This window comes from Rhinoderma darwinii, chromosome 2 (genome assembly GCF_050947455.1).
Source record: "Rhinoderma darwinii isolate aRhiDar2 chromosome 2, aRhiDar2.hap1, whole genome shotgun sequence".
Lineage (NCBI taxonomy): Eukaryota > Metazoa > Chordata > Amphibia > Anura > Rhinodermatidae > Rhinoderma > Rhinoderma darwinii.
Genome location: NC_134688.1, coordinates 111266429 through 111285384, shown reverse-complemented (window position 1 = coordinate 111285384; position 18956 = coordinate 111266429). Strand labels below are relative to the sequence as shown.

General features: G+C 38.5%; 1 protein-coding gene across 4 annotated transcripts in view; it reads right to left on the bottom strand.

The window, feature by feature from the left end:
* Nucleotides 1–18956, bottom strand: part of DGKA (diacylglycerol kinase alpha) — a 184822-nt gene that overhangs the window by 53223 nt on the left and 112643 nt on the right. For all 4 annotated transcript variants that reach the window (XM_075852117.1, XM_075852116.1, XM_075852118.1 and 1 more), the window contains 3 exons: nucleotides 13527–13607; nucleotides 1283–1332; nucleotides 470–544 (listed from right to left, as the gene is read on the bottom strand). In XM_075852117.1, coding sequence (XP_075708232.1) covers nucleotides 470–544; nucleotides 1283–1332; nucleotides 13527–13607 — 206 coding nt within the window. The remainder of the gene's footprint in view (nucleotides 1–469; nucleotides 545–1282; nucleotides 1333–13526; nucleotides 13608–18956) is intronic.

Sequence of the window (18956 nt, the reverse complement as noted above, 5' to 3'; positions counted from 1 at the left end):
CTGACTAAGCAGTGGATCTTCCGGACCTCTCACATATAAACACATTTGTATGAGCCTAATGATGTATATGATCTAATTGATAAATTTATTCTCTGTGATTTTTTATGCCTCATTTGTGTAGCGGAGAAAACAGTGTGGAAATGTTGTTGAGATTTGTACAGCACCTGCGAGTGCTCTGTTGTATTGATAGGGACACTGTTGTCCTTTACCTTTTTTATGCCTTATTTTGTGATGAAACAAACGTACTTTTCAATAAAACGAGTTTAAAAAAAAAAAAAATGAAAAAAGCTCATCATTTTGATTCTTTGCTAGGCCAGTTTCAGGTGGCCATAATATGGCTGCAAGACCCAGAGTAAAATGCGCCAGTATTGCGGCCGTATGAAACTTAATTTGCCCTATGACTACCATGTCTGTGTATGAAATCCATCCTGTCTTGGATTCAAGAAACTCAATGGCCAATAAAACTTACTGGTTTAAGTTCAGTAATATCCCAGTCCAAGTACTCGGCAACTCTCATCATCTGTGTTATAATCCGGTCCACTTCCTATTGTATATAAATTATATAAAATGTGTAAGATAAATAAACAGGTATTAATATTCCTAAAAGTAAATCATACAGCAAATTAGGTTTTTTTGTGTTGTTTTTTTTTTTAAAGAAAAAAAGAAGGGGGGGGGAGGGGACTTTTTTACATGCTTTACACGATCAATGTTTATGCCTAGAACTAATAATTAACCAGTTCAATTCCAGACTTGTAATAAACGCAATCCGTTCTTCTAATGCTGCAGTTTAATATCCCCTGTTTGGTCCACACAGAACATTGTTTTTGCCCTAAACATCCCAATATCTCATCTGTAACTACAGAGCTTCAAGGGCCTAATTTTAATCAGAGATATAAGAGCAGAAAAGCCATGGAAACATTTTTGTTTACAACCAGAGGCTGGAAACCCATTCTGCACATTCTGCAGAGGTGCATGGATCGTTGCAAGAAACAGCTTGGTGACATAATTAGGGAATGTATTTTTAGCCTCTGGATATAAACCAATGTGTGCAGCCCCTTCATTCTCAGGATTGGTAGGGGTCCCACCATTCAGACTCCCACTGATCAGAAAGTGATGGTATGGGATAGGAACATCCATTTAATATAATAAACGCTTGAAAACTAAAATTGTGAATATTAGTGGTCATCTGAAATGTGTACTTCTTTGTACTAGGTTACACCAACAATAGAAAGTGTAGTGCTGGGAAAGATGCATACATAAGAGGTGAAACTTTTAAACTCACAGAGCTGTCCAGAAGTTCATTGTTGTCTTTATCGTACAACTTAAAGGTGACTGTGAATGAAAAACAAAAACACAATTACCAAACAATTTACAAATAAGTATACTGTTTACCAAGTAGGAAGAAAAAACAGAACCAAGATCCAGCGCTGGGTGTGCGTTAAAAAGGAACTCCTGTTCCAATTTTATTGGTATAACAAGGATAAAAATGATAGAACTATATGGAGTAGTTCTGTGGCAGAGTACAGGAATGAATGTTTAGGTGAAGGATAGCAGTAAGCCCTGTTCAAATGTGCCCTCTTCCCCATTCATTAATTTTGTGTTTACCAAGTACCCATAGCGGGCATTCATACCAACTAAAAATCATGTGATGATTGAAAAACCGCTTATCATTGCATCCAAGAGTTCAGAACAGGTATTGTGATCAACACCTTGGTTAAGATCCTGGAAGAACACTTGCCATCCTTTGGACATCAAAATAGTAGATCATACTTCCAAAACTAGTTGTACTACCGTTTTTTTACAAGAAGATGGCAATGTCCTACTTTATATCTCCTCACATCCGCAGAAAGTAACAAGGCAACGGTCACTACTGATTCTTTTTCCATTACTCTTCCAAACAAACGTAAGACATTATTTTATTATGGTGAGATTATCACGGTTAAATATTTATGAGACAGCACGGTTTATTTATATGTCTGCTCTGCATTGTTTAGGGAAAATCTGTGTTATTAATACCGTGTAGTTCTATGGTATCATATAAATATTGCTGAACTAAATTAAATTCTAAGTACTCTCGGTGATAAAAATCAGTGCTGTGCGGACACACCATTGACCTTCGGAATGGTAACACGCAGTTGTCTTTTTATTCATACATTTCCAGGAGGAATAACGTATTTTTTGGATAACAGAAGTATTTACTAAAAAAATAAATAAAATAAAAAAAAGGATGTCAGGAGAGCTCGCAGGTCCTCTTTAATCCTGTCTGCCAACACAGTGACAATGTATGACCTTTGTCTTATCAGTTTTGCAGAAAAGCATAAAAAAGTTTATATATTCATTTACAAGATTTACTATTGAAATTACAATTTGTCCATTATATCTAGCACAAATTTCCCTGTATGCAGCAATCTCATTTGTTTTTATTGTCTTTTTTTTAGTACAAAAGCCTTACAAGCACAGTTAAAGAGGCTCTGCCACCAGATTATAAATTCCCTATCTCCTACATAATGTGATCGGCGCTGCAATGTAGATAACAGTGGTTTTTATTTTGAAAAACGATCATTTTTGAGCAAGTTATGAGCATTTTTAAATTTATGCTAATTAGTTTCTTAATAGACAACTGGGTGTGTTTTCACTTTTTACCAACTGGGCGTTGTACAAAGAAGTGTATGACGATGACCAATCAGTGACCAATCAGCCTCATACACTTCTCATTATTCCAGCCCATTGTTACAGTGTGATTGTGCAGTCAAAGAAGCTGGGCTGGAACAATGAGAAGTGTATGATGCTGATTGGTCACTGATTGGTCAGCGTCATACACTTCTTACCAACTGGACGTTGTACAGAGAAGTGAAAACACGCCCAGTTGTCTATTAAGAAACGAATTAGCATAAATCTAAAATTGCTCATAACTTGCTCAAAAATGATCGTTTTTCAAAATAAAAATCACTGTTATCTACATTACAGCACTGATCAGATTATGTAGGAGATAGGGCATTTATAATCTGGGGACAGAGCCTCTTTAAGTAAAAAAATAATCCTGGGAGGGGCCATGCAACTTTAGCTTGCCATACAAGTTAGATTAAAGTAGAACGAACACACCTTTTCTGCCCAACAATCCAATGCGTATAGGAGCAGCCCAACAGTTGGATATCAACATGCCCACACCCTTTCTTCTCTGTATTGAAATAAACAGGCCTGGTCTGCTGAGCGTGATTGTTTATGTAGGAGGGGGCATCGGGAGAAATAGAGCTGAACGATTGTTTGGCAACAGCGATCTTGCTTTACTGAGCGAAGGCCTATATATATATATATATATATATATATATATATATATATATATATATATATATATATAGTAGTGTTAAAAAAAAAATAGCAATCCAATATCAGTTACCTGATAAATCAATGATTTTGGTAGAAGTGATAATTCTACATAGCAAATAATTTACTTGTAAGTGTAGAAAAAAACGGAGCCAACAATTAGGACATGGATGCCGCTCCTTCAGAGTAATTGAATCATTAATTGAAAGGGGCTTCTTCAAAATAATAGCAGTGAGGAGTTCAATTGGTGTGGAATAACAGGTGTAAATTTTAGCCCTTATTTAAGGTAGGAGGGTGGCAATGTTGTGCATATTGATTATAGTGCATTTCCTTCTGAAATACTGGCGAAAATGGGTAATTCCAGACATTTATATGATGGAAAATGTACTTTGATTAAAAAGTTGATTGGAGACGGAAAAACATATGGAGAAGTGCGGAAAATTATAGGCTGCTCAGCTAAAATAATCTCAAAAGCCTTGAAGTGGCAACCAAAACCTGAAAGACGTGGAAGGAAGCGTGGAACTACTTTTCAAATGATCGAAGAATAGTCAAAATGGCAAAGGCTCAACCAATGATCATCTCCAGAAAGATCAAAGAAGATCTGAAGTTACCAGTGAGCACTGCTACAATCAGAAGACGATGAAGTGAAGCCAAGTTACTAGCAAGAACTCCCCGCAAAGTCCCGTTGATGAAAAAACATGTCCTAAATAGGTTAGAATTTGCCAAGGAACACATTGACTGGCCCAAAGAGAAATAGCGCAACATTTTGTGGACTGATGAAAGCAAAATTGTTCTTTTTGGGTCTAGTGGTCTCAGACAGTATGTCAGACAACCCCCGAGCACTGAATTCAAGCCACAGTACACTGTGCAGACAGTAAAGCATGGTGCTGCAAAAATCACGATATGGGGATGTTTCTCATAACATGGTATTTGGCTTATTTATCATATACAAGTGATCAGTTTGAATATATCAAAATACTTGAGGAGATCATGTTGCGCTATGCCGAAGAAGAAATGCCCTTGAAATGGGTGTTTCAACACAATGACCCAAAACCCACCAGTAAGCCAACATCTTGGTTACAGACAAACAGGATTGAGGTAATGTGGGAGTGGCCAGCCCAATCCCCTGACCTCAATCCCATAGAGAACTTTTCAAAAAGAAAAAAACAAAAAATATTTTCCAAAACATACCAGGCACTCTTTGGGATAAGAATAATTTTATATAAATTTTTATTAAATTCCATATAAAAATATATTTTAAAGATTTTTCATATATAAATATATCTCTTTCCTCTTTTATCCATAATACAAAGATTTTTTATAGGAAAAGAAAAGGGTTTGAGAAAACACATTTGTTTCAAACTAGATGTACATAATTTAAAAAAAAAAAAAAAAAAAAAAAAAAAAAATGTCTCCTGGCCAGGATACCAACACAGACTTTTATAACATTACTGCCATTAATTTATCCCCCTCTAAACACAATGACATGTCATGATGAGATATCTAGGTAATAGGTGTTCTATACATAAGCCAAAATCAGACCCATATAAGAGAATTGCTATAAGAACCGGTTCTGAAGATTTTTTTATCCAGACACCATTGGTCTCCGTTCACACTTGCGCTTTTTTCTTTTTACTCCTTTTCTAATTTTGGTCCGAAACCAACAGAAACAGTTCCTCTTGTGTGATAGCAATGCAATTGTATATAAGGAGTTAAATATTCATCTTAAAATCTTCCTATACTCGGGGGCAGCCGAGATTTCACCCAAAGGTGAGCAAATTTAAGCAATGGAGCACGCCCCTACATTTAAGAGTCGGAATCCTGCTATGCTGGTATCCACGTTAAATTTTTATTCAGACACCATTGGTCTCAGTTCACACTTGCAGTTTTTGCTTTTTCCTCCTTCTTTTAGAATTTTGGTCCGAAACCAACAGGAGCAGTTCCGCTTATATAATAGCCATGCAAATATAGATAAAGAGTTGAATACTCATCTTTATGTTGATCTCGCAACTCAAGGTGGACTGAAAGTTCACTCTTTTTCACTATGTTCCTCCTCCTGGAGCAATTGTAGAGTTAAGGCAGATTTTAAAAAAATATATCAATCGCGTTTTTCACCCCTTCAATCTCATCATTGGCAGATCACAATTCCCACATGGAAGGTTCTCCTTATATCCACTCCATCCACGGTCAATCCTTATGTTGAATAGCTTGGATCTTCCTATACTCGGGGGCAGCCGAGGTTTCACCCAAGGTGAGCAAATTATAGCAATGGAACACACTCCTCATTGGAGAGTCGGTATGGTAATATGCTGGTATCCACGTTGGTTTTTTCTGGCAACACTGGAGACTGCAAGACGAGGCAAGGTTGACGTCACTACCTGCCAGGTGTAGACTAATTGATCAGCTGACATGTTTCATCCCGAACCGGGATTTCCTCAGAGCCATTTTGTGAGTTCAGTAAAGTCTGGCATCTTTATAGTGCCAAATTTAAAGGGAACTGGACCCATATGTAAAAATATTACATTAAGTACTCATAGAATCCAATGATTCAAATCCAAAACGTCCAATTATACACATGTTTTGTCCATATTTATAGATTCCCCTCAGTATTTCGTCATACATTTCTATCCGGGAATATACATATATATATATATATAAAATACCAAAACATATACACACAGTACATTGCAAGTAAATTCCCATTTTTTGGATTAAGAAAAATTCATTTATCCCTAACAAACCCATTAGTGATCAGCAGTGTCTATAATAAATAAAATATAACAGAAAATTATATAAATAATAAATAAGAAAATAAAATAAAAAAATAAATAAAAATAAATAAAAAATCCAAAAAATTAAATAAATGATGAGAGATCCATGTTGCATTTCAGATGGTATAACACTAATTTGACGCTGCACCTGTCAACGGACTGTCCATAAAGCATTAAGCCCATAAAGTACCTATTTATTACAGTAATATGATAGTGTCCCGCTAATTTTTATCTGCCGAAAATCAGGCAAGGCATCCTCTGTACCCGGGTGACAGGGAGTGGGTTCAACCCCGAGAATATTTCCGGAGGGACCGAGTCCCCATCACCCAGGGACAGAGAACATCCATAGGACCTATCAATTTATCCAGAGAAAAAAAGTATTTATAAAAGGAAAATTAGTTCGCTGGTTGGTGCGTGGAAAAATCACGGGACGCTGTTACACAGCCGGCCCTTAAGGATCCACGCAACCCCCACCCAAATGCCAAACCTTGTGGGGTGACATAAAAAATGTGGTTTATGAGGCAAAACCCAAAAATGAAGAAGAACTGTGGAATGTCGTCCAATCTTCCTGGACTGGAACCTGTTCAATGGCGCCAGAAGTTGGTCGACTCCATGCAGCACAGATGTCAAGCAGTTCTCAGAAACAATGGTTATGCCACTAAATATTAGTTCAGTAAAGGGAAATCGAAAACATTTTTTCAGTTTATACATTATATTTTTTGAGTTTTTAAAGAGGCTCTGTCACCACATTATAAGTGTCCTATCTCCTACATAAGGAGATCGGCGCTGTAATGTAGGTGACAGCAGTGCTTTTTATTTAGAAAAACAATCTATTTTTATTTTCTAAATAAAAAGCACTGCTGTCACCTACATTACAGCGCCAATCTCCTGGCGCCTCTGAACAGGTTCCAGTCCAGGAAGATTGGACAACATTCCACAATTCTTCTGCATTTTTGGGTTTTGCCTCATAAACCGCATTTTTGATGTCACCCCACAAGTTCTCTATGGGATTGAGGTCAGGGGATTGGGCTGGCCACTCCCACATTACCTCAATCCTGTTTGTCTGTAACCAAGATGCTGTTCGCTTACTCGTGGGTTTTGGGTCATTGCTGTGTTGAAACACCCATTTCAAGGGCATTTCTTCTTCGGCATAGCGCGACATGATCTCCTCAAGTATTTTGATATATTCAAACTGATAACTTGTATACGATAAATACACATAATGTGGTGACAGAGTCTCTTCAAAGAAATAGCAGTGCCAGCGTTTTTCTTTAAACAACCTAATATTCCTTTTTCTTTACTTTCTGTAAAGGATGAACACAAACTGGATAAATGTTATTGTTTTGATTTGGAATTGAATGTGTAGTATTTCGAGTACATTTGCATTTAGGCAAATAAAAGTTATTAGGCTGTGTTCACATCACCGTCGCTTTCCGCTGAGGGGTTCTGTCGGAGGTTTTCATCAGGTTAACCCCTTAGCGGAAAGGCAAACCGAAAACTCAGCTTCCGTTTCCTTCACCATTCAACTCAATGGTGATGGACACCTAGCTAATGGTTTCCGTCTGTCACCATTGCGACATGGTTCCGTCATTTTGATGGAATAGCGCTATTGGTTCCGTCAAGAACAACGGGAGACTTGTCACGGCTAACTGCACCCTTCCACAGCCTAACTAAATGGGCTGAACATTCTTAGGATATTTAATGTGTGCATATAGGTCTATACATAATGGGTGAGTTTACTATGAGTGTGGGTAGGTAGGTATGTATGCTTATGTAATTATATACATAGTGTGGCAATCCAGTTAAACATTCTGGACAGGGCGTTTCTTTATTTAGAGTATACTTTAATAAAAGATGTATTTGGAATATTGTAATTGTTTTATTTGATTATTATAATCATTTTCCATGACGCGATACACGGCAACCCCAGCACGTATGTCTTTGTCTGTAAAACAAGGAATCTGTTGTTCAAAATTTTAATCCCACCCCTGCTCGTAGGCTTCCTTTTTGAAACTTGGGCCCTTAGAGTGTAGTTTTAGAATTTTGCAGGATTATGTTGTGTTTTTATATTTTCTCTACTGTACTAAAAAGTGTAGGCTGCTAGACTTTTCAAAAATAACACACACAAAAGGTTAAAAGGGAACGGTCAGGTGATTTATGCTGACCTATTTGAGAGCAGCATATGATAGGAGAGAAGCCGAGCGCTGTGATACATAGATTTACATGATTTGATGCAGGATTTCTGATAAAAAGCAGAGTAATTTCCGACAGGACAACTAGAAGAGACAGTTAGAGTCCTGCCAACCCCATTGACACACGCTGATTGAGAACCTAATCAAACACAAACACACACACACACACACACACACACACACACACACACACACACACACCTGTCAATCAGCCTGTGTGGGTCGGGTTAGCAGAACTCTCACTGTCTCCTCTAGGGGTCCTGTCAGAAATTACTCTGCTTTTTATCAGAAATCCTGCTACATGTCACATAAACGCATAGATGACTGTGCTCAGCTTTTCTCCCCCTACCATATGTCAGCATAAGTCACCTGACAGGTGCTCTATAAACATTAAGGTGTATTTTTATTTATTTTTATGGAAGTTAATGGCAGACATACATTGGTCACTTTATTAGTATGGAAATTAGACAAGTGACCCTGGAGGGCAGCATAAAATTAGGGGAGCATGTTTTCTGTGAATCAGTTTCAGTGTCCACATTAGAATGGGAAAATTGAGACCTGAGCAAAAGCACAACTCGTCGTTTTTTTTTTAGCATGGATCAGCTGTAACAGCAGACGACCAGGTCAGATGAATCCAGATTTCTGTGGCACCATGCTGATGGGTACAGCAGAATTTGGAGCAAGAAGCATGAATTGATGAACAGTCTGGTGAACTGTCAGGTTGCTGGAGGTGGAGTAATGGCGTGGGGAATGTTTTCTTGGTACGCTCAGCATTGGGGCCGACCAAGTTCATTCCTTTATGGCAGCTGTTTACCCAGTGGCAGGACACTTTAGCGGCAAATGCGAGAAGCTATTCTGTCCGTATGGGTCAATATTCCAGAAAAACAATATCAACACCTATTGGAATCTATGCCACAACAAATAACTGCAGTTCTAAAGGCCAAAAGAAGATCCAACACGCTACTATGTGGGTGTCTCTAATAAAGTGGCCATTCAGTGTATGTCATCGCATAAGGTATTAAGTTGCATACATTATCATCCGTATGGGCAGTATATATTTTTATTTTACGCATATGACAGCTTTATGGCCCAATCTTGTGTAAACTAAGCCCAACCTATATATATTTATTACATTGTTAATACAGTTGCAAAAAAACACATGAAGATCACTTTAAACCAGGGGATAAGAAAGAATGTGGATGAAAAGGGTGAAAGGTGTAAATCTGAGAAATTCATTAGGCATGAATCGATTTGCCCTAAAATTGTTGGGCATTCCTCCCCAACCGTACATAGGGTGCACTGAATCTCCACTCACATGCTACTTTCATATCCTCACCATGAGAGTAAAGACATTTACACTTGATTAATATAGAAAATGTAACATGAGAAAAAATTGTGATCTGCTGTCCTACCTCACAGATTGATCGACCAAAATCTGAAAATTCAAGTTTCAGTGAGGATAACGCAAATATTTCATATTCCCTCATTCACACTCGCTAAAGTCCTACAAATCTCAATTTATGGTGCTGTTTGGTTTCTTCAGATTGGAGATCTTGAAATGTGTAGGATTTTACAAAAGGTATCTCCATCCCAGACCCCCTTACCAAAAATACCTGTGCTTATGAACCTTCTTGTTCTCTTGAAAGTATTTGAATTGTTTATTCAGGTTTTTGTGCTCCAGAGCTGTTCTATCTACTGTGACTAGGGACAGGCAGCGGCAACCATAGTCAGCCATTTTCGAAGCTATGGAGAACTGTATTTTGTTAGCTAGTTACAGAAGCTATGTAGATGAATGCAGGTACACCAGACTCCCTCTTTCCTCCTTTCCCTCATGGTCATGCCCCTGTGCCATCTGAGCCCACCTTGATAAGTAAATATGGGGAAGGCAGCCCAAAAAGCAACCTAGGGCTAACTCTTCCTTTTAGCCTTTTCAGCCATGTCGTAGTAGACAGCTGTCAGATAGAAAAATGCTTTCCAATATGACAGATCCACTGCAGATCCGCTTTAAGTACAGATTGAAATACACATATTATATATACACACACACACATACATATATATATATATATATATATATATATACATACACACACACACTATTGTTCAAAAGTTTAGGGTCACTTAGAAATTTCCTTATTTTTGAAAGAAAAGCACAGTTTTTTTCAATGAAGATAACATTAAGTTAATCAGAAATACACTCTATACATTGTTAATGTGCTAAATGACTATTCTAGCTGCAAACGTCTGGTTTTTAATGCAATATCTACATAGGTGTATAGAGGCCCATTTCCAGCAACCATCACTCCAATGTTCTAATGGTACATTGTGTTTGCTAACCATGTTAGAAGGCTAATGGATGATTAGAAAACACTTGAAAACCCTTGTGCAATTATGTTAGCACCGCTGTAAACAGTTTTGCTGTTTAGAGGAGCTATAAAACTGACCTTCCTTTGAGCTAGTTGAGAATCTGGAGCATTACATTTGTGGGTTCGATTAAACTCTCAAAATGGCTAGAAAAAGAGAGAGCTTTCATGTGAAACTCGACAGTCTATTCTTGTTCTTAGAAATGAAGGCTATTCCATGCGAGAAATTGCCAAGAAACTGAAGATTTCCTACAACGGTGTGTACTACTCTCTTCAGAGGACAGCACACACAGGCTCTAACCAGAGTAGAAAGTGAAGTGGGAGGCCCCGCTGCACAATTGAGCAACAAGACAAGTACATTCGAGTCTCTAGTTTGAGAAATAGACGCCTCACAGGTCCTCAACTGGCAGCTTCATTAAATAGTACCCGCAAAACTCCAGTGTCAATGTCAATGTCTACAGTGAAGAGGCGACTCCGGGATGCTGGCCTTCAGGGCAGAGTGGCAAAGAAAAAGCCATATCTGAGACTGGCTAATAAAAGGAAAAGATTAATATGGGCAAAACGAATCAAAGTTTGAGGTGTTTGGATCACACATAAGAACATTTGTGAGATGCAGGACAACTGAAAAGATGCTGGAAGAGTGCCTGACGCCATCTGTCAAGCATGGTGGAGGTAATGTGATGGTCTGGGGTTGCTTTGGTGCTGGTAAAGTGGGAGATTTGGTAAAAGAGATTTTGAATAAGGAAGGCTATCACTCCATTTTGCAACGCCATGCGATACCCTGTGGACAGTGCTTGATTGGAGCCAATTTCATCTTACAACAGGACAAAGACCCAAAGCACACCTCCAAATTATGCAAGAACTATTTAGGGAAGAAGCAGGCAGCTGGTATTCTATCTGTAATGGAGTGGCCAGCGCAGTCACCAGATCTCAACCCCATAGAGCTGTTGTGGGAGCAGCTTGACCGTATGGTACGCAAGAAGTGCCCATCAAGCCAATCCAACTTGTGGGAGGGGCTTCTGGAAGCATGGGGTGAAATTTCTCCCGATTACCTCAGCAAATTAACAGCTAGAATGCCAAAGGTCTGCAATGCTGTAATTGCTGCAAATGGAGCATTCTTTGGCAAAAGCAAAGTTTGAAGGAGAAAATTATTATTTCAAATAAAAATCATTATTTCTAACCTTGTCAATGTCTTGACTATATTTTCTAGTCATTTTGCAACTCATTTGATAAATAAGTGTGAGTTTTCATGGAAAACACAAAATTTTGAATGGTAGTGTATCTATTTATAGATATATATATATCTATAAATAGATATATATTTATAGTTTTGAGAAACAAAAGTTCATGTGCATACCTTAAAGCAACACAATGTTCAACACTATTGAAACACAGTTACTTAAGATACAGAAGTAAAACATACAACGAACGGTGCCAAGAGATATTATGGCTGGCTTCACAGGATGAAAGATTAGGCATAAAGAGCTGTAGGTCGTATGTTTACTGAGCCACACAGAATCAATATGTTCCCTAAACCAGACTGAAGTTAAAACCTTAGAACGTGCTCACTGACTATATCAAGTGCCTCTAGCGTTTTCAACTGTGTGGAACGCACTGCAAATAACAGAGACTACTGTCTAACTAGGACTACAACTACCATGAGACATGGCAGTTAGAATACTACAGGATAGGTCATTTGCAACAGCTGACCTATTAAATGTGAAACATTCTATTAAACTTATCATTTCATGGTCACCGGGTATATCCCTGAGTATTTCTACTGAGCTCTTCTACTAACTATTCCAATAATTTGGACAAAGGCGTCATGATTTTGCAAGTTCTTTTTCTCCATATACATTGAGAAAAACACATCTCCGGGATTATACTAAGTTTAGCAATGCAAACTGGTGTTGGTGTTTCAATGACCTGATGAATTAGATAAAAATTACAAAGTATATGAAATAAAGAAAGGTAGCTCAATCTCTACATATCATCTATACAGACTTTCCAGTTTCTTCCCCACACATTGTATACCTGCAGCAAGCTATGAGGATAGGGCTAAAAGTACTCACATCAAACCCATGGTTATTTCTTGGAGAAGAGATTTTAATGAGAGATACTCAAATAGATGGACTCAAAATGTACAAACAGTTAACAGAACATTGTAGATATAGTGATAATACCCCTCAAAAGGGAAGATACAGAAGAGAGAGATTAAAGGTGGTTGATCCTCACTGGTAGTGGTAAATCAGAGAGAGAAACTTTTCACATGCAAATTGGATAATATACAGTAGGTGTCCACACTAACTATGCAGGATAAATTGATTAAAATGTATTTACACGGGCAGGTTTTGTGGAACCTTTTTGGCGTGACTAACACAAAATCGTGGCAAGAGAATGCAGCAGTTGTGCCAAATCATGGCAAATATGGCACATTTTTAAAAAATTTGCGGAACCGTAAACCCTTTGCAATGCGAATTGTGAAATCCGCAGCAATTATATGGCAAATGTGCATCAGATCTACATGTAAAACATGCAGATTTTGTGACTGAATGGCAGCGAACAAATCCATGTCATAAAAATACTCCAGGTGTCAATCCAGACTCTGTTTAGCTCTCATCCGTCAGAGGAAGAGGTGAACGAGAGTCCAAATGGAAAGAATCGCTTCCTTTAGAATTACCATTGATTTCAATGGTAATTCTTTTATTTCAGATGCTTTCCGCTTGCCTTCGTTCGCTGGGTTTACGTTTTTTTTCACAGAAGCAAAAATGCACTTTTGCTTCTGTCAAAAAAATGGAAACCTAGCGTACGTAGTGTGAACTTAGCCTAACAATGCTTTTCACAACAATTGTAAAAAAACAAAAAACGCTACTTACATGCAAGTTTATCCTCTGCTGTACCCCCTTCCAGCAAGGAGAAGTAACAGGAAACATCATTCAGGCTGACACGACCAATTTCTACAAAATGAAAAAAAACAGCATACAGAATCATAAACAGAGGAGACACAATCATTCTACAGAAAAGTACGCTTTCTGCATAGTCTTTTTGTCTTTATGTAAAATTGATGAAATCCATAAAAAGGACTGTCATTAGGAGAATAGAATTAGGAACTAGGTGGTGTATTAATTGCTGTGTGGTTAGTAAATTGTGTCTGAAATGCTTTTACTTCACCATTTACAGGACAGTAAAAACACTTTGCTTGTTATGGAAATGCATGTTGTTGTAATATAATATTCACAAAAGATACATCATAAATAACTCAATATACAAAAACAGTAATTATGATTAAAGTGGAGAGCAATACTTGTGACCTGGTTTAATTGTGTCTTCCAACAAATCCATAGGTGTAGCTATAATGGCGGCCATAATTGTGGGCCTGAAGCCTGTTGTGATCTCATGGAATATGGTCAAACATGGCAGGTTTGATGCAGAAATTTGTTTGCAACTGTTCCAAACAAATTAATGGGGATTGCAGAAATCCACGCACATGCTGCAAAACAAACCCATTTATATGTAACCCGGCCTCATACTAGAGCGAACGTCTGTTTTTTTCTTTATTTTTGACAATTATAGAAACACCAAAAAGGCTTGTTTCAGTCTTTGCAGAAACCACTAGGATGACTGCGCAGAACTAAGGCCCCATTCACAAGCGTATACGTTTTCTTTAAAAAAAAACGTGGACCATTGAAAACGTATACAAACGAGTACCATTTTCTGTTTAGGTCTGTTTTTTATAGCGTGTACGTTTAGCATATACTCATATGTTAGTATACGTTTCTGTCCGTTTTTTCCCTTAAAAAAAAAGTAAACTTTTTTTTTTTTAAAGTGAACTCTGATAGAAAAAAAATCCAAAAAGTAAAAAACTGATAGATTTACTGCATGCTGAATCCGGGACGGTTGGGAGGTATGAGTTAAGTGCTGTGGCTTCTTTACAACTGCAACCTCCATCCCTTTGTTTTCTGGATCGGCGGAGGGTCATGCACATTGGCACAGAGTTTGTACAGCAGAACATGCACTGCTGTGTAGACCAGTGTGTACAGAGATATTCTCTCTAGAAGCAATGCTCAGTCTCATGGAGTATGCCACATTTTTTTTCTTGGCATCGGACAGAAAAAAAACTTGTATTAATGTACCTCATGGGCATAAGCCCTAAAAATATTAAGAAACAAAGGAAAACATGGCAATCGCATGCTCAAGAGGTGACTCACCCACTTCGGCCTCTTTCACACTGCAGTATTTTGGTCAGTAGCAGGGAGCCGGGCTCCTAGCATCATAGTTATGTACGATGCTAGGAGTCCCTGCCTCTCCGTGGAACTACTGTCCTGTACTGAAAACACGATTACAGACAGCCTCCTAGCATCGTACATAAGTATGATGCTAGGAGCCCGGCTCCCTGCAGTGTGTTTGGTCCGGGACTTGCGGCCGAAATACGTTCCGTCCATTACGGACGTAACATGGTCGTGTGAATCCAGCCTTATGAGTCACTATTTGTAAGTCAAAACCAGGTGTGGGCCCAAAACACAAAAGAGGGGCAAATAATTCCATTATACTTTTTCTCTATGTACATTAGGTTCCACTACTGGTTTTGGTTTCCAAATACGAATACTAAAATACACCCGTGTGAATGAGACTTTAACCAGAAGTACATACTATTTATTTGTTTCACATTGTCATATTGCACTACAAATTCCGGGATTAAAATGGACACAAGTTTACATGTTCCTTTGCAGTTGTTTCTTTGTAAAGGTGTGTTCCCATCTGTATTCAGTAAAACGAAAATACCGGAAGCAAAGGATCCGTCGCATGACACCAATAGCGCCCGATGGAACCCACTGACTTTAAAGGGGTCCATCTGGTTTTCATCATGGTGTCCGTCGTTTTGCAACGCAAAATGGAGATGCACGCTGAGCTATTTTGTCTGGAAAAAAAAACAACTTTGCAATCTGTGACCGAGGCTCTTAACGTAGCCTGCAACGCAGATGTAAACAAACCTTAAAAAGAAGGGATCATGATGAATAATTTTTATGGGACTGAAACTAAAGCCAAAATGCATCAGTCTTTGTCAGTTATCATTGATGAATGGGTGATGGGCTGTAGAAAAACCTGGTCAATTTGACGTCAGTTTTTCAATTCGTTACGATCAGTTGCAGAGCAAAAACATATGAGGGTATATTTTGTCAGTGATTTTTCCGCATTCTTCACAAACGCAGCAAAACCGCACTATTTATGTAAAAAACACAATAAAAGCAATTTGGATAAATACATCCTAATGCAAACACAGCAAGTGTGAACCTAGCTCTAGACAACATACCGTATAGAGATCAGTTATGAGATTTCATGGTATAAAACGTAAAAGATTAAGTGGAGACAAGGATGTGCTGTTGCTACATCGCTACATCTAATTCTGTGGAAACCAAAGCATTGTATCACATCCTTCTACAAATACTTGAGATGTAATATGGGTACAACGCAATGACACATTGTAGTCCTGCTTCAATGCGCCATAGTATCACAGCCAGGAAAAGTAAAAACAGCAAGCAGACTGTCCCATATTGCTTGCTGACTATGATGCAGCAGCTGGACTACCAGTTTGGTTGCAGGGACCGATGTTGCCATAGCCCTAGTCTAAATGCTACGATACCAAAAAATCATACAGGTTGCAGCAAATTGGAGCCAATATACTGCAGTCTGATTTACCAAAACTGGTGCAAACGAAAAGTGCTAATAACAACCATTACAAAAAAACAACAAAAAGAGCTGGAGTCTGGTTGCTATGAGCAACTGCTTCACTATTGCATTGCATCAGTTTTGATAAATCTCCCCTAACGTACATTACGTCTGCTCCACCTGCTGAGGGAGATGCTAACAGGCATGGCGGGCCCGATGTGGCCACTAAGCTGCAGGTTGTGCAGGTTTGTACCAAGTAATTTTAAAGCCCAGGGTGACATTAACAGATCAAGTGTGTTTATGTGATGAGCCAGTGGCCATTTTCTCTTCCCAAAATTAACCACTTCCAGTGTGGCCATTAACATTTCAATCAGTAGCAGTTCTGCCATTAGTTATATCCTGTAATATTACAAGCAAAATTACCCCTTAGGTTTCATCTTTAACAGTGGGGCTGTCAGAGGGTCCTCGAATATATATCCCTTTACAGAAAATGACATGAAGGTCATGCCATTGGTTTCTAGTCAATTACTGGCAGCAACCAATGTGACGCTAACAAAGCATAACAAGCGTCATGACAAATGTTGCTGTGACAGAACTATTACAATCTTGTGCCTATATCCTTCCCCAGTCCAGTGTCACCTAGGGTATATAGGGCTGCCAGTCAGTCATCCAGTAAAAGAAGAAATAATATAGTATTCCCAGTGCTCCGATACTGCATCACTCAGGCCAATATACAAGACCTCATTTTATAGGTGGACAATAAGGGATAAGACAGTAGGTGAATTCTGCCTGAAAAGCGATGTATAGAACTGCTCATATGTTCTTTTTCATGTCCTGCATGACATCCAGTGTCCTCATTTTTTTGTGTTCCTATTATCACAATTAGGTTAATCAGTATACAGATTTTCAGGAGAACTACAGCTTAAGGGGAAATTATTTTGTAAATGCAATACATATTGGATTATGATTTGCGCATGCACAAGTTGCTGAGGGCGCTCCATATTACTGTAGTCTGTTAATAGACACCTTAAGGGGCAGAAAGCTATACAATTGTCTGTGTGCGACCAGAATTATCTGAAATAAATATAGCGACCCTAGTGACCCTGAAATAAAGTGCTGAAATATGACACACTTTAGAAATGAAGCAATCACTTACACCTTTCTTTTCCCCGTATCGGAAAAATACAAGTAAATGATTATATATATATATCTAGACCAGATTGTTTTGTGACGGATTTTCAATTCCCCTACATACTATGGAGGGAAGTGAACAACATTCTGCGCCAGTTTTCTGACTGCCCCGTTTCCCCTGGGTGGAGCTTAGCGATAGGGGGTGTAGCCATTCCCGGCCTGATGCATTTACTTTAAATTATGCCAGAATCTGGCATAAATTATAGCGTAAATCTATGCAAGCCAGGAAATCTACGTCAATTATTGTTGGGCGGACAGCCGAAGATGCAACAAACATATTAAGAGGCGTGTGCCCCTTAATAAATTTGCAGCATCTTACTCCAGCTTGTTTTATTGTTTTATTAAGACTAGCGCAGTTTTAATACATCTCCCCCTATGTTTTTAGCCCTCTTTTTTGAGAGGACCAACCCTCCAGAAGACATTTTTTACTGCAATTTTGTGTAATCGTCTATATATTAGTGTTGTGGACATCTTTCTTCATATATACAGTTGGGTCCAGAAGTATTTGGACAGTGACACAATGTTCATCATTTAGCCTCTGTACATCACTGCAATGGATATTAAACAAAGCAATGAAGATGTGATTGAGGTGGAGTCTTTCAGCAAACGTTTAGGAATTGCAGCCATTTTTTACACAGTCCCTTCAAGCGCAAAAGTAATTGTATAATTGACTGATAAGTAGTTTCAAACCCGAGTGTGGCCTCTTCCCTCCTTATTACATGAAAATGAAAGAGATAAAAGGTCCAGAGTTGATTTCAAGTGTTGAATTTGGCATCTGTTCATTGGAACTCTAAATATGCGGCCTAAATGAGGAGAGGTGTTAATGCGAGTAGAGGAGGCCATCATTAGACTAAAAACTAAACCTATAAGAGAGAGAGAGCAGAAACTTTAGGAGTGGCCAAATCAACATTTTGGTACGTTCTTAAAAAGAAGGAATGCGCTGGCGAGCTCCACAACACCAAAAGGCCTGGAGGACCATGGAAGTCAACTAAAGTAGATGATCGTAGAATTCTCTCCTTGGTGAAGATAAAAAACCCTTCAACATCTAGCCAAGAGAAGAAACTCTCGAGGAGGTGGACGTATCAGTGTCACACTCTGCACTGAATAGACGCCTTCATGGATGTAAATACAGATGGTTTATCTCCAGATGCAAACCACTGGTAACACAAGAACACAGAGGGCAGATTAGACTTTGCTAGAAAACATCTAAAAAAGTTGCCCAGATCTAGAACAAGATTCTGTGAACAGATGAAACCAGAATGATGGGAAGAGAACAGTACAGTACGGAGAAGGAAAGGAAGGGCTCATGATCTGAAGCATATCACATCATCTGTCAAACATGGTGGATGTTATATCATGGGCATGTATGGCTGCCAATAAAACTGGGTCACTGGTGTTTATTGATGATGTGACTGCAGATAGAAGTGGCAGGATGATTTCTGAAGTGT